The sequence below is a fragment of the Oncorhynchus masou genome, chromosome 9, assembly GCF_036934945.1.
Source record: "Oncorhynchus masou masou isolate Uvic2021 chromosome 9, UVic_Omas_1.1, whole genome shotgun sequence".
Lineage (NCBI taxonomy): Eukaryota > Metazoa > Chordata > Actinopteri > Salmoniformes > Salmonidae > Oncorhynchus > Oncorhynchus masou.
Window position 1 is genome coordinate 51,276,046 of NC_088220.1, and position 16,827 is coordinate 51,292,872.

Consider the following 16,827-nt stretch of genomic DNA (forward strand, 5'->3'; position numbering starts at 1 on the left):
ACATTTTGAATGCTTAGCAGGACCGAACAATTGTCAAATGTAAGCACTTATCAAGAGAACATCCCTGGTCATCCCTACTGCTTCTGATCTTGCCGACTCACTAAACACAAATGCTTCATTTGTAAATGATGTCTGAGTGTTGGAGGGTGCCCCTGGCTATTCTAAAATAAAAACAAGAAAATGGTGCTTTCATGTCGGATTTAGACTCAAGTTTTCCATTTACCTTGAGCACATGAAACCACCCTTCTCCCTTATCGTCCAGCATTATGCCTCGTTCACGTGCTAGTCAGAACATGTATAACTACAACCTATTAGCAAGTCGAGTTTCCTAGTTCCGACTAGCATGTGAACGCAGCCATTAGTCATCTGAATAACAGTATAGTTTTATCGGGTTGTCCATGGGTGATGCAGTATGCTTGCTTGAGTAGAAATGAGGAGCAAGAATTCAATTGACATTTCAATTTATTGGTCTCAATGGCCTTAAACAGTTTACATACTGTATATAATCAGTCAAATTTTACAATAATAAAGCACACAATGTCCAGCATTTTCCTTTTCATTATCATTATTATAATTATTATTTTGACATCACTTCTTCACATGTAGAATTTTGTTTTATGAAAAAAAAACATATATATATATGTGTAATTATCAATTCATACAATGTAAAAAATTATAATTTCAACAAAATATATGCCATTTCTTCCAGCAGAGGACAGTATTGTAAAGTGATACACTTTTTTTCTGGAAGAGAGGCAAGGAAGGAAAGGGATTCTGCCTCTGAAGAAAGTATCAGGATGTCTAGTCTACAATCAACAATTGTTGTTAATCATCTTGAATTCGCAGTGTGTGTCAGTGTGTGGGGAAGTAGAAGGGTGAGATGTGTCTGACCACAGTTTGTGCCCTGAAGTACAGTACATAGAGGAAGATTCTGTTCATGCACAGGAGAGTAGCAATGATCCCCCAGTCAGACGTCTTTTGGCTCATTATTTATCCTCGTCGTGGTGGTAGCCACACACCACCCCCACATCCTCATCGTGTGCACAGTTGTGCTTGCCCACCTTTGCCCGTTTGCAGTCCAGTAACGTCCTCTCTGTGCCTTCACACTCTACATCATCTAGCAGGATACTGCCACTGCCGCCCCCCAACTCCGCCCGTTTAGCCACACGCAGTGCTACAGGGAATCCTAGTTGCTGGCACACCACCGTGGCCGCTTTACTACTAAACAAGTCATCACACACTGTACCCCACTCCCCCCGTATGTAAATCTCCACCCGCCCACGGTCCGATAGCTGCTCTGCACTGATCAGCCTCACAGACCCAGCCCGGTGCTTCCGGCGCCGCTGCTTCCCAGGTTGGGAGCCCCGGTCCTTCTTGTTGAACCGGTTCCTTGTGGAACGGTCTATCTTGTCACTCTGGCCTTTCAGGAGCTTGTCCTGGACCTTTGAGAGGGTGAAGTTAGGCCTCTGGGAGGTGGGCTTTGTTGAAGCTGTACAGTACATGGGCCTTGGTGTGGTCTGGGGCCGGTTGGTCGTAACCCCTAGTGGTGGTGGTCTGGCCGTGTCGTGCGGTTGTGGTCGGGTCAAGGGTCGTGCTGTTGGTGGAGAGGGCCTTCTGGCTCCAGTTGTCAACCGTGGTCGGGGCTTCGGGGTAACAGTGGGCCTGGTGTAGGACAACGACGGTCTCTGCCGGGAAGGAGTGGTGGCATGACCTGGCCTGGCCGTCACTACCTGCTTCAATGAAGTGGTCAGGGCAGGTGTAGCGGTACCAGTAGCCCTCTGCTGCATTGAGGTGGGGTAGGAAGGTGTTGCTGCAGGTTTAACAGTAGCCCGTGTCGTTGAAGGTTTAACTGTAACCCGCGTCGTTAGCGGTTTAATAGTAGCCCTCATCGTTGAAGGTTTCACTGTAGCCCGCGTCGTTGCAGGTTTAGCGGTAGCCTTCAGGGTTGCAGTTGGCGGTCTGTAGGTAGGTCTTGTCGTCGTAGAACGCATGGTGGTTGGAGGAGTACGGAGAGTGGTTGTAGCTGTTGTTCTAGCCGTAGTAGTGGGCACAGCGGTGGTCATCGGCTTCTTGTCAATGACAAACTCTGTAGAGAGGAAGTCAAGTGAGAGAAACAGCCCTTTAGAGCACTCCAACTGACCGAGATGTGTTGCGCTATGACTCATGATAGCCCGCAAACACAGAGCAACTCGTGTTAGTTTGTTTGTGGTGTCACTTACCCTCCGTCGGGTGGAAGTGAATCAGCTTGCCCTTAATCTTGACAAGGGTGGGCTTGAAGCTGCACTTGCCTGGAGGTGCTCTCCTAGATGGTGAGAGAAATCCATTGATTCCAAAGCTGCTCATGACAACTCTATCTCCTGATAATACAGTATTGTGTGATTTTAATCATACGTTATCATAACCACGTGAAAAAAACAATTATATCATAGATAAGCACATTATATTCAGTAAATTGCATTTCAGGGTAAAGGATTTAGCAGATATTCCCTTAGCCTGACATCGAGCGATTACATTTGTGATTACATAGTTAAAGTAAGAGATGTACTAAACAAACACAGGGGGATTGAAGACCACATCAATAATTGGATGGACAATAGACATTAGTATATCTGGCAAAGGTATGTCTGTTTTGGGAATCTTTCATTAACTCAAGATTAATTCCCAGAGCCCCCTGGCTGTTGGGACATTGGGACCCTAGTTTAATACCTGGATGGATCTACTATCTTATAGATCACCCCAGCTCTGGCAGACGCACTGGGAGCTCCCGTTGCCAGGAAGTACAGCTCCCCTAGAAACAAGAGGGGAAAAGGATCTAAGACCCAGCACAAAGATATGCAACACTTTCAAAGTGAAATGAAGAAAGACCGTTTCTTTGGAACCTCTTCCCATTCTAATCAGCTTTGAAGTCAGTAATTCTGAACAAGATTGCTTTTTGAAACTTATCTGAAGTTAAAGAGCATGCACTAAGTGGTGCACCACTGGGTTTGAACTGAGTGTTTATATTTCTTTATTGCTGTTCAAAAGCAGCAGACGCTCATCATGAAATAACTCAGAGAAGCAATTTGTCATGGTTGCCTTGGGTGAGTGAATTCACAAGCAGCATGCATCCCCTAATGGCCTTTTCATGTACGGATCAGTACGAACAAAACACAAAGAGACACAAAAACATGCAAAGCTAGTTGTCAAGGTTACCTGCCTCATCTTCAGCAAAGGAGATTATGTATTTGTAATAGCTGTTGATGAGTTTGGGGAATCGGCACGTCTGGCCTTTTCCCATACAGATCTCCTTGTACTCCCACTTCCCAGTGCTTTGGTTCTCCTTCAGTGACATTAGGCGCCTAGGCAGACAAGTAGTCACTCAGATTGTGCATGTGTCAAGTGAGTTTTAGGGCAAAAAAACTATTGTAATGCTATTGTTTTTATGCATTTGAAACATTTGCCAATGATCTTTCAATGTTAAGAACATTTGCCTATCAACTTCTTTTCGAGGCATGACAATCTATGGAACATTTTCAGCATATTAATCGGTATAACATTGGATAAATGTAGGTTATGTTGTATAAACACACACCCACTCATAAAATCCCCGAATATGTAGAGGCCATTGAGATTAGGCATCTGGCAGCCTCGGTATATGTAGCCTCCAGTGACCGACTTCCCCAGTTTGTGGGGGTAAGCGAAAATAGGTAGAATGTCATCTGAGGAGAAAAAAAATGTAATAAAACAATACATCTCGCTTTGGAAACATGCTGCAAGAATGTTTTCACCGCTTAAGGGATTTAATAGATATCTGAACTTAAAATGAACTGATGCTTGATAGAGAATCAGCCTGCCACTTCTACCAAGCCTGAAGGAGGAGTAGCCTACTTACCAAGAGAGGAGTTGCGACACAGCCTGTTGTCATAGCAGGAGAAGCCCTCCTTGGCTCTCCAGCCGTAGTTGCCACCCTTGACGATGAGGTCCACCTCTTCAAACTTGTTCTGCCCCACGTCCCCGCAGAACAGTCGGCCACGGCCCTGCCCGGTGATGGGGTCACCCCGGTCGATGGAGCAGCGCCACATGTTACGCACCCCGTAGGCATAGATCTCAGGCAGCGAGTCCTTCTCCCCCAGGAAAGGATTGTCCGACGGGATACTGTAGGGGTCCATGTCATCGTTGTTGTCCACATCGAGACGCAGCACCTTGCCCAACAGAGTGGACCTACGCACACATGGGGTGGAGTTTATTCATAGGAAAATGTACGAGCGTTTTAGTGTGTGCTTCTGTCATTGTTGTGTGTGCTTCTGTCGTTGTTTTTCATTTGTGTGTTGTGTATCCAACCTGGTCTCAGACCATTTTGTAAATCTGAGACACTCTAGTATGATACAGAGGCTTGCGAAAGTATTCGCACCCCCTGTAATTTTTCCTATTTTGTTGCCTTAAAACCTGGAATTAAAAATAGATTTTTTTGAGGGGTTTGTATCATTTGATTTACACAACATTCCGCTGGTGTACAGCAATCTTTAAGTCATACCACGGATTCTCAATTGGAATGAGGTCTATGCTTTGACTAGGCCATTGCAAGACATTTAAATGTTTCCCCTCAAACCACTCGAGTGTTGCTTTAGAAGTATGCTTAGGTTCATTGTCCCGCTGGAAGATGAACCTCCGTCCCAGTCTCAAATCTATTGAAGACTGACACAGGTTTCCCTCAAGAATTTCCCTGTAATTAGCGCCATCCATCAGTCCTTCAATTCGGACCATTTTCCCAGTCCCTGCCGATGAAAAACATACCCACAGCATGATGCTGCCACCACCATGCTTCATTATGGGGATGATGTTCTCGGGGTGATGAGGTGTTGGGTTTGCTCCAGACATAGCGTTTTTCTTGATGGCCAAAAAGCTACATTTTAGTCTCATCTGACCAGAGTACCTTCTTCCATGTGTTTGGGGAGTCTCCCAAATGCCTTTTGGCGAACACCAACGCGTTTGCTTATTTTTGTCTTTAAGCAATGGCTTTTTTCTGGACACTCTTTCGTAAAGCCCAGCTCTGTGGAGTTCTTCATGGTGCCGCTCGCTTGGTGGTGCTCCTTTCTTAGTTGTGTTGCAGACTCTGGGGCCTTTCAGAACAGGTGTATCCATAACGAGATCATGTGACAGATCATGTGACACTTAGATTGCACACAGGTGGACTTTATTTAACTAATTATGTGACTTGTGAAGGTAATTAGTTGCACCGTGCCTTATTTATGGGTTTCATAGTAAAGGGGGTGAATACATATGCACGCATCACTTTTTCGTTTAAAATGTAGATTTTTTCAATTTAATCTACAGATTGTAATGCAACAAAATAGGGAAAAAGCCAAGGGGTTGAATACGTTTTCAAGGCACTGTATGTTACATTTCGTATGATTTGTATTAAATTTGCTCATCACTCATTTCGTATGCTGTTACAATTTACAATTTGCATTATATGTTACGAATTTGCAAAATGTACAATATGTTGTGAATTTGCAAAATGTATGATATAATGAATTCTAGCTAGCTGGCTAACATTAGCTAGGCTATGGGTTAGGGTTAAGTTTATGAGTAAGGTTAAAGGGTTAGGGTTAGCTAAAAGTGTTAGGGGAAGAGTTACCAAACATGCTAAGTAGTTGCAAAGTAAAAAGAAAAGTAGTAAGTATTTGAAAAGTTGCTAATTAGCTAAAATGCTGAAGTTATCCAAGATGAGATTAATATTCATTACGGACAAGGATTAAGGTTAGTGTTAGAGGAAGGGTAAGTTTAAAGGTTTAAGGTCAGGGTTAGTGAAAGGGTTAGCTAACATGCTAAGTAGTTGCAATGTAGCTGAAAAGGTAGTAAGTAGTTGAAAAGTTGCTAATTAGCAAAAATGCTGAAGTTGTCCATGATGAGATTCAAACTCACAACCTTTGGGTTGCTAGACTTTCGCATCATACATACTGCCGTACTTTCATTCTTGCTTTAAGTAACCATCTGTCTTATGTAACCATACGAAACGTAACATATCATGCTAAATTGAGTGTCTCGGATTTCTGTTTACTATGTTGCGTCTAGTCTACGAGACCAGGCTAGTGTATCACAACAGTCATCAAAGACATTTATGTTTAATGATGAGTGAGTACGTTATAGATGCACAAAGGTCATGACCCTATAAGGCATTTTTGGGGGAATGATATTTATGCCTCCGTGACTTTCTCACTCATCATTATTCACAATTCCTTCATGATTATCCGGAATCATGGTAACATCCACATAAATGTAGAAGTATCCAGAAACATATTCTATTCTTATTTACAATAATTATTTTTGTATTATTTACCATTCATTACTATTGACCACAACATCACCTGAAACACAACCAAAACAAACTGCAAATGCATCCAACAAGGTTGTAGAGTAGACACGTTTGATGTAGTCATTGTGTGCTAGGAAAATGGGACCTAATTTTAAACTTTTGACTATATTTAACACTATAAGTGGATGTATCCAAATACATATGACTAAATACATAAAGTGCATAAATTGCTTGCATTTCTAAACGATAAAACAGATATGTATGAAAATACCCTCAAATAAAAGTTGACATTCTGTACTGTCACCTCATATAAAACATTTAATCTCAAATCCAAAATTCTGGAGTATAGAGCCAAATTAATCATTTTAGCTTCACTGTCCAAATAAATAGTGGAATTTCTCTCTCAATTCAATTCAAATTCAATTCAAGGGGCTTTATTGGCATGGGAAACATATGTTAACATTGCCAAAGCAAGTGAAGTAAATAATATACAAAAGTGAAATAAACAATCAAAATGAACAGAAAACATTGCACTCACAGAAGTTCCAAAATAATAAAGATATTACAAATATCATATTATGTATATATACAGTGTTGTAACAATGTCTCTCTCTCTCTCTCTCTCTCTCTCTCTCTCTCTCTCTCTCTCATACACACATACTATTATGCGGCCCACAGCGTCGCGTCTTGTGTAAATATTAGCCTTGGCAGGTTCCACAACCCTCATATCCCTGGCCTCCCATTCATTGGCTGTCAAGAAACCCTCTGCTCATCTTTCTTCTCCTGCGATGAACTGAAAGGGATGTTTCCACCCAATGGAACTCAATAGAATGCCTTTACTGTAAGTACCGCCCCCCGTGGTAAAGCTGTGATGTAAAGATCCCCTTATTTCCGCATGCATGCATTCTGCTATACACTAGAGCTACCCAACTATAAACTAGACATAACCCTCTTCTGAGAATAACACATAACAAGTTTTGATTTCGAGCACCTGCTCTTACTGTACGTCTTGCTGCCGTTGAAGATAGGAGGATGAGCTCATTGTTATGGCTGGATTTTTGTGATTTGTTTGTTACTGTTCCATTTATTCCATTCCAGCCATTACAATGAGCCCGTCCTCCTATAGCTCCTCTCACCAGCCTCCTCTGCACCACATTTACGGGGAGGCAGGGTAGCCTAGTGGTTAGAGAGTTGGACTAGTAACCGGAAAGTTGCGAGTTCAAACCCCCGAGCTGACAAGGTACAAATCTGTCGTTCTGCCCCTGAACAGGCAGTTAACCCACTGTTCCCAGGCCGTCATTGAAAATAAGAATTTGTTCTTAACTGACTTGCCTGGTTAAATAAAGATAAAATAAATTTACATCTACATTGTAATATTCTGAACAGAGCAGCAGATATTTTACCTCCACTTAGGTCTTTAAAAGGAGAGAACTTCCCTTTTAAAGCTCAACTACACAAGACTGTAGTGATTATCACATGGTATGAAAAGGCCAGACATCGTCCGACAACATTCCCCATAAGTATTACTTTTGGTCTGGCACTGCAGGTCCAGACACTGGCCACTGACCAATACTCTGTGGGGGTGGCACTCACTTAGAACCTGACTGGCAAATGTTATGCCCTGTCCTTGCCCATGGTTCAAAATAAAAATTAATTCTAAGACACAGACTGTCCAAAGCTCAGTGATGTTTTTTTCATAATAATAATATCACTGTGTGTACAATTCTGCCATTGTGTTATAACTATAGAGGCGTTGAGTCATTTCTGAATGGACCTGCGACACTCTGTAGACTCTGGGCACTGCCAACCCCTGCCCCTGCCAGGAGAAAGCTAAACCTACAAGGCTAATATTGTGAACAACTGTACCGTCTCTGTCTGCATAAATGTACATATAACGTTGAGCTGAATGTTTGTCATGTCAAATGCTCGGGGGTTGAGGTCGATTCTCTCCCAATTTTGCCACCACTGACAAGTATGGTCATAAAATCGCACTTTCATGAATAGCTGCTGAGTGGCATTGCTGAAGGTCCTGTATAAATTTAATTGGAAAACGTTGAGCTTAAATCCATAAATGTGTCACTCCCTCAAGGCCTAGAGAAATGTCTAGTCAAAGTTTCTAGTAAAATATTATTCTACCCCCTGGAGTCAATTAATATTCTGTAATATTAAACTTGTGACAACTCAGACATAAAGTTAATCTATGATGTGTATTAGTCAACCATAAATATAATAATTACGAGACATTTACCATGGCAACAGGATTTTCCATTCTTTAAAAAACTTCTTTGGGCTAGGACCATTTTTTCTCCACTTCCTGTCTGAATGATGTGTCCAAAGTAAACTGCCTGTTGCTCAGGCCCTGAAGCCAGGATATGCATATAATTGGTACCATTGGAAATAAAACACTTCGAAGTTTGGAGAAATGTCAAAATAATGTAGGAGAATATAACACAATAGATACGGTAGGAGAAAATCCAAAGATAAACCAACCGGAATCCTTTTTTTTTTGAGAGACCATGCTCTTACAATGGAAAGTATAGGGGCATACTGAATTCTAGCTCCCATTATGCAATTCCTATTGCTTCCACAGGATGTCAGCAGTCTATGTTCAAGGTTTCAGGCTTGTAACTTCCAAAACTAATAAGAAATATCAGTTTTAGTACAGGGACACAATCCTGGAAATTCGTGTTTGGGCGCGCCATGAAGACAAGACACACCTGCTAAAATTGATTTCCTATTGAACATACTTCTTTCTGTAAGAAATATTATAGTTTGATTACATTTTAGAGTATCCTAGGAGGAAATAGAAATGTATTTTGACTTGTTGAAACAAAGTTCAGGGGTAGATTTTCGGATTCCTTTCTCTGCAGGTTGAACGAGTGGATTACTCAAATCGATGGCGCCAGCTAAACTGACTTTTTGGGGTATAAAGAAGGATTTAATCTAACAAAACGACACTACATGTTATAGCTGGGACCCTTTGGATGACAAATCAGAGGAAGATTTTCAAAAAGTAAGTGAATATTTTATCGTTATTTGTGAATTTATGAAACCTGTGCCTGTGGAAAAACTGTATTGATGTGGGGCGCCATCCTCAAACAATCGCATGGCATGCTTTCGCTGTAATAGCTACTGTAAATCGGACAGTGCAGTTAGATTAACAAGAATTCAAGACTTCATTTTTATGATTACTTATTTGAATTGCGCCGTCCTCCAGTTTCACCGGAAGTTGTAGGGCTACTGACTTTTTGGGATATAAAGAAGGATTTAATCTAACAAACAACACTACATGTTATAGCTGGGACCCTTTGGATGTCATGTATCACTGTTGTATCATATGAGAAGATCACATAGTGTGTGAGTTGAGTACTACAGTTTACAAACACACTAAAATACTAATTGTGCCCTATGGTCCCTTTACTGTAGCTTTAGAACTTTCTTGGCATAACAAAAATATGTCACGCTATAGGTTGAATGTTTTGAACCCTTATTTTTCCCGTAATTTCTTGTCTGTAAAAAAGTATACTTTAAAGAGCCAGCACATCACATTAAGCGTTTCCATCCACTACGAGCTCTAATACGCCAACACTACTGTTTAGGTATCCTTAGTTGAATGATAACTGTATCTTCAACACTTGAAAAATGTATGTCTCTGAAGCGAACATATCATTCTGACCTTCCAAAAACATCAACATGGGGTGAAGGCTAGAAATACACTAAATTACTAAATGTCATCCACTAATTTGTTTCCCCTGAATGTGTTTGAAATGTATAGAGCACAGTGACTCACTTATTCTGGGAGTTCCCAAACTTGCCAAAGGGGTCCCCTGCTCTTCCGCCATCACCGATGAAGATATAGAGGTAGCCATCGTGCCCGAAGAGAAGTTGGCCCCCGTTGTGGTTCGAGGCAGGTTCCACCACTTCCAAAATAGTTCTACAAAGAAAACCACTCATGACTAAACATCACTAAATTAGAAATCTGATGGGATGAGTGTAGTTGCAGATCTCTATTTCAAATCTGCTGGTTCGTTCAGATTTGTTTCAAAATGTCAAATGCATTCATGTGAATGGAGCCGATGACACCACAGGTTCTGATTCAGTCCATGCCATTTGGTGATACTTCTCTTACCTCTCTGAGGAGTGGTCTAGTTGGTTCATATCATCAGCGGACAGTGTAAACTCACTAATGCGGATCCTCTCCTCCTTCTTCACAGACACAGAGTAGTAGACATAGGCCTTCCGCACCACGGTGAAGCGCGGGTGGAGGACCATGCAGAGGAAGCCTCTCTCATCCCCCGCCCAGGGCGAGGTGAGCACTGCCTTGGTCAGGTTGAGGAAGGGCCGGTCAATACGGGAGCCGTTGGCCAGGTACGCCCACACGTAGCCCAGCTGCTCGGCCACAAAGAAGCGGTGGGTCCCGTCGTCCGCATGGACCATTGCCACCGGGTTCCTCAGGCCATTGGCCACCTCCTGCAGACACAGCTGCAGACAGCCCTCGGGGTCCGCCCGAACATCTCCCAGGTTGGCATTGAGCTTGTCGTCGGAGAGCACGTTGGGGTAGCAGTACTCCCTGTCTTTGAGTTCCAGGAAGTTACAGAACTTATTGCGGTCCTCCTCTATGCCCACCGTGGCGTTGTTATCGGTGAGCAGGCTAATGGTGTAGCGGCACTGGTGCCAGAACTCAGAGCAGTAGTCTCCGCACAGGCCTGGCAACTCCCTCATGGGCGTGTTGGCATCCTCAGCATCATACAGGTGGGCAGAGTAGGGAGAGCACTCCTGCAAGGATAAGGAAACCTTGTTTGAAAGTGGCAGAGCTTTTGGGGCTTGGACGACACACGCTTTTGAGCAAAAGTTCATGATCAGTAGACCTACCTTATCGGCTGATAACTTTCATAATGAGCTACCACGTAAGCTGTAGTATATAGCCACCTGATTTGTGTAATGTCGTATATAATCTTCAAAAGTATAGTCCACAGGTTAATACTATGCCATGTCTGTTCGTGATACTGTGCAGCTATTTTCATGATGTACTCTCCCTAAGCTTGAAAACATTTGTAATTCAGCATGTCCTCTTCTCATCCCAGTACTAACCAGATCAGCTAGTAATAACTATTCTAGAAATAAATAAGGCCTGTTTCAATGCATCTTAGAACGTCCAATCCCTTATTAAGTCAAGGACACAAAATGACACTCATTTTGACACTGGTAAACCGTTGGGACAATTATGCAAAAAATATAAACCACCTTAAAGACTGGTACTGAAAAAGACAGTTCTGTTACAAAGACTCTGATGAATTATATATCATATGATTCCAAGTCTAAGGCAAAGTGGGCATAATGTGTTCTGGAGTTCTGCTGAGTATTTCTTTACTTCTTTATATTTAAATCTGGGATATGCTCTCTCAAAGGTACCCTCAAACCACTGCTCAAAAACTCAATAACAAAGCGTTTAAAATCAACAGCACTGGCCAACTCTGGGCTGAAATCTGTAGCTGACCATAAATTGTTAGGTGGATTATGCAGTCACATGATGTCAGGCAGTGATGTAAACAAAAGGGGGCAATCTGGAGGTGGTATGTGTTATGCACAGCCACACTGTGTGTTTGAGTTGGGGGTACAGTAAAAATGTGGGCATATAGCCACTAAAAAGAACATAAAAGCATGCATGAAATGCCTTGATTATATACAAAAAGTATGATATATCAAATCACATCATATCACCTTGTGGTAAATGTTTTTTTTTTTTACTTACATAATTTCTGTTAGATCTTAAAATATCTAGATTTGGCTCTTGTTGAGGGGTTCATTTGTTTCTGCAAATCTTAAATAGTTTCCCAGCTATCTCCCAGCAGGGTGCAATCCCTTTCATGTCTTGACAAACAAACCCGGCCATGGTGAGTCCCATTTCCTTTGTACATGTTTTGGAACTATCCAGAGAAATTGTATCAAAAGAGCCCAGTGTTCAGTGAAGCTAAGCAAAGGAGGATTGATATCATGCTATGCTTATTTGGTTCAATTTCCATCCAAGGTGAAAAAGGGAATCTCTGAGTCTGAATCTAAGATGCTATTGAACTACACCAAACATACAGTGGCTTGCAAATTTATTCATCCCCCTTGGCATTTTTCCTATTTTGTTGCCTTACAACCTGGAATTTTAAAAAAAGAGCAAGAAATAAGACACAAAACTGAAAATTTGAGCGTGCATAACTATTCACCACCCCAAAAGTAAAAACTTTGTAGAGCCACCTTTTGCCTCAACTATAGCTGCAAGTCTCTTGGGGTATGTCTCTATAAGCTTGGCACATCTAGCCAATGGAATTTTTTGCCATTCTTCAAGGCAAAACTGCTCCAGCTTCTTCAAGTTGGATGGGTTCCGCTGGTATACAGCAATCTTTAAGTCATACCACAGAGTCTCAATTGGAGTGAGGTCTGGGCTTTATTGCCTCTCTGATTAATGCCCTCCTTGCTTGGTTCGTAAGTTTTGGTGGGCAGCCCTCTCATGGCAGGTTTGTTGTGGTACCATATTCTTTCCATTTTTGAATAATGGATTTAATGGTGCTCTGTGGGATATTCAAAGCTTCAGATATTTTTTATAACCCAACTCTCATTTGTACTTCTCCACAACTTTGTCCCTGACCTGTTTGGCGAGCTCCTTGGTCTTCATGGTGGTGTTGCAGACTCTGGTGTCTTTCAGAACAGGTGTATATATTCTGAGATCATGTGACAGATCATGTGACACTTAGATTGCACACAGGTGGACTTTATTTAATTATGTGACTTCTGAAGGTAATTGGTTGCAACAGATCTTATTTAGGGCTTCATAGCAAAGGTGTGATTCATATGCACCACCACTTTTCTGTTTTTTAAGTCATTTTTAAAATTTCACTTCACCAATTTGGACTATTTTGTGTATGTCCTTTACATAAAATAAAAATGAAAATACATTTAAATTACAGATTGTAATGCAACAATATAGGAAAAACGCCAACGGGGATGAATACTTTTGCAAGGCACTGGAGACACAAACCTCTAGGTGGCAATTACCCTTCTACGACACTCTGTAATAAACATACCAGCGCTACCCTTAACCATATAATTTATTGTGTAATTTAGCCCAAATGTAAACAAGGACAAGTTTTTAAAAAAATGTTAAATGCATATAAAAAAAATCTATGCATATAAAATGAGCAAAACTGGAGTCCACATTCAAGTCAATGATTTGACAGTTCTAGCCATTCTATTTCTATGCATGTAATCCTAATTCAGATAGATAACTTTTGAAGAACTGCACCCTGGTCATTGTTCTTTAAATTGTTTCATCTCGTTTCATCAAATGGGTGTTGACTCCTCTGGCCTCTACTGTAGGCAGCCCTGATAATGCAGAACTATAACGTTCTGTTTAAATCCTTTGGAAATGCTGTAATTTAGGCCGGCGTTGGATGGGATAGGGAGTTCTGACAACAGCAATCCGTCAAACTTAAATCCACGTGCCTTTTGTTCACAGAGATGACAACCAGATGTGGCATTAGAATTTGTACAGTTTAGCGTGGAAACAACCCTAGATTAGCACACCCACAAACACTGTGATTGTAAAGAAGGTTAACTACACAGTGCAGGGTGAGCTGGTAGGGTTAAAGCTGTGTGTGTTGGTTTCCTTTCCTACATAAGTCACCAAAAGTCAACATAAATGCACTAAAAGAACACTATAAAAAGGCCCTCCTTCCAAAAGAGGTGGGCGGTAATGAGAGAGTGCACATGTGCCACATCGTATAGGACAAACCTTTAGAGTTCCACGTTGCCACGATCACGGTAAATGGGAGACTTCTCAGCTTCCAATGTTGGGAAGGAGGTATAGCATAGGCTATATTGAGTTAAATGGTTGACGTCAATGTTACTAATTGTTTTGTATCCCAATAGTCAGCCTTAATCCCACCACAAGTAGAAGTTGTAGTTCCTTCAACTACTTCAGCTGGATTCAACTCCTCACCTGCATCTCCCTCCTGCCCTCCCTCCCTCCCTCCCTCCAGTGAAAATATGATACTGTATATCCTGTTCAGTGGCCAGACAGGAAATCAATGTTTCGCTGGTGGTCAGTGGACCTCTTGACAGATCACAAGCAGCCCCCTGTATCTATGATAACTGTTTGGACAAAGGGCGTCATTGAGCAGAGTTTACCCTGGCTAAGAGGCCGTAGGCATTGGGTCTCCGGCCACTGACCACACTGCCTGTATCTCAGTATGGCTGATAGGAGAGCTGAGAGCCAAGCACAACAGCTCACTTCCACCAATGGAGGCTGCTGAGGGGAGGACGGCTCATAATAATGGCTGGAACGGAGTAAATGGAATGGCATCAAACACATGGAAACCATGTATTTGATACCATTCCACTAATTCCAGCCATTCCCACGATCCCGTCCTCCCCAGCTAAGGTGCCACCGACCTCCTGTGACTTCCACTGGATCCAAAAACCAAACAAAGCTGAAGACACATTCACATGGGCTGTGATTCTCATCATTGGAGAGGAGAAACAAGTCATCCGTTTACAGTAGTGATGTTGTGGTACTGTGGTTCAGGACCCCAAATCCACCATTGTTAACAGTGCTGTCGTTTCTCATGCTCGAACAGTCAAGTCAAGGTCTTACATAATACCTCCAACTATAATTTGTTCCAATCTACAGCGTGCACATTTGGAAAGGCCTGGGGTATGTTATTATCATGATGTCAACATACATTTCACTAGCGCAGGGGTGCACAAATCTGAATGAAATATAGTTTCATGAAATGGGATAGCTTAATCAGTATACATTTTTCACGTCCTGTGATGAATTAGAATTTTATAACAAGTGAAAAGGTTTTAAAACTGTGCAAGAAGGTAATCCATTCTACAAATATCCTGCAATTTTGTGGACTGTTTTAGAGAAGGAGTCATTGGCTAACATCTGACTACTGACAGACTTCAATTTACCTGACAGAGGATGGTGCGTATGTATTTCGCACAGGTCACGTAACCCAAGTAGTCAAAGTAGTCCATGATCTTGTAGAAGTTCTGGGAGATCTTGTCATCTTTCTCCAGGTCACAGCAACCAAACTTGGCATACTCCTTACAGAAGACCAGAGGCTCCCGTGGCTGGAAGGGTGGCTTGTAATCCAAGCACTGGGGGTGTGTGTTCCCATGTCGGGGTGCGAGTAGGACCAGTAGGACCAACAGCCACCGGAACATCAGCTCAACTCCCTTTACACTTACCCCGCTCATAGCAATGGTAGTTCACCCTGCCACCTGTAGGGCTAAGTAATGGAGTGATGCAGAATTCCAAAAGGTCTGTGTATAGTGGTGATTCTGTCCCTTCCCCCTGGTGCTTGACTGTTGGAGAACCTTCCTATGTTTGCTCTGGACATGTGCTCTTTTGTGGGACAAAAAAACGAACGGTGGTGGAGAGCAACAGGCCCTTTCTTTCAGCAGTCAGCCCCGGCCAGCCACGCTGCTTCCACTCTCCACTCAGATCCTATTCCCATCCCTCCCTCTGCCCCCTCCCTCTGCTCCCTCCTCCCCTTACTCTCCCTCGCTCTCTGCCTGTCCTCCACAGACACATGGCATTCTTTCCCATTGCAGCCTATCTTTATCACCCTGATGTAGCTTCCCTCCCCCTCTACATACTCCGCCTTTTCTCTACTTCCCACACACCTCTCTACCCTGCCTCACTGAGGGGAATAGACTAGGGGTGTGTGTGGTTGAATGACTCAGGACCTTGTGCTGAAAGAGGAGAGCAATGGATCCTCCACACACCACAAACAATGGCATAGCCTATACGAAACTGTATGTATACGATAGAGTACACAAGGATAACGCTGTTTGATATAGGCTTCGGACGTTATTCAACAGGCATTTGTGAACCACTCGGTTCCAACTGAAACTGAAAATCCACCCTAAAGTGAATTGAGGTGAGCGATAAGGGGCAAGACAGCCTTTGAATTGACTTGCTACAGTTCCTAAGGGTTGTGTCCTAGACCTACAGGGTATACAAATACCACTGTTGTATGTCTTTCATTTCGACTCAGCCACCTCCCTCCCATGTACTTGGCTTCAGATGTGACACATTTGCAGAGCACACTCTGGTAACAACTTAGGAACTGTTTATATTTCCTCTTTCAATTACAGATTTTGAACATGTGGATATTAAACCATATGCATCACTAGAATTAAATACAGCCCCACATAATTAGAGGACAAGCTCATGAATCAAATATTGGTTATTCAAATCGGTATCATCATTTTGAATTCCTTCTAGGATGTTTTCAGACCTTGCATTGTCGTCCGTGTTTAGTGCTTTATTGAGGTGAAATGGCTGCGAGACAGAGTGAGTTCATCTGCTTTCTGGGAATTAGTTAAATACAACAGAATGCTATTTTTAGTGAAAAAGTTATGTCTCATCCTTATTTGTTTCAAAATGATTCAAGCTGTGTCAAATTGGTTGTTCATCTTTGCTAGACAACCATTTTCAGGTCTTGCCATATATTTTCAAGCAGATTTAAGTC

At 42.3% G+C, this 16,827-nt stretch overlaps 1 protein-coding gene across 1 annotated transcript; it reads right to left on the bottom strand.

Annotated features, from left to right (window-relative positions):
- Nucleotides 1-450: 450 nt before the first annotated feature.
- Nucleotides 451-15,838, bottom strand: LOC135546131 (HHIP-like protein 1). The gene is made up of 9 exons (XM_064974299.1): nucleotides 15,260-15,838; nucleotides 10,425-11,071; nucleotides 10,086-10,229; nucleotides 3,872-4,200; nucleotides 3,572-3,698; nucleotides 3,193-3,338; nucleotides 2,707-2,788; nucleotides 2,220-2,302; nucleotides 451-2,086 (listed from the first exon to the last, which is right to left on the bottom strand). The coding sequence occupies exons 1-9, from the start codon at nucleotides 15,545-15,547 to the stop codon at nucleotides 987-989; spliced, it is 2,946 nt and encodes a 981-aa protein (XP_064830371.1). The 5' UTR covers nucleotides 15,548-15,838; the 3' UTR covers nucleotides 451-986.
- Nucleotides 15,839-16,827: the final 989 nt, after the last annotated feature.

What these genes read in the sequence shown, in the direction of transcription:
- LOC135546131 (XM_064974299.1), bottom strand. Translation starts at nt 15,547, where the DNA reads ATGAGCGGGGTAAGTGTAAAGGGAGTTGAGCTGATGTTCCGGTGGCTG. An exon ending in CTTTGCTGAAGATGAGGCAG is followed by an intron (nt 2,789 to 3,192) that starts GTAACCTTGACA and finishes TCTTGTTTCTAG; the next exon opens with GGGAGCTGTACTTCCTGGCA. An exon ending in TCACTTCCACCCGACGGAGG is followed by an intron (nt 2,087 to 2,219) that starts GTAAGTGACACC and finishes TCCTCTCTACAG; the next exon opens with AGTTTGTCATTGACAAGAAG.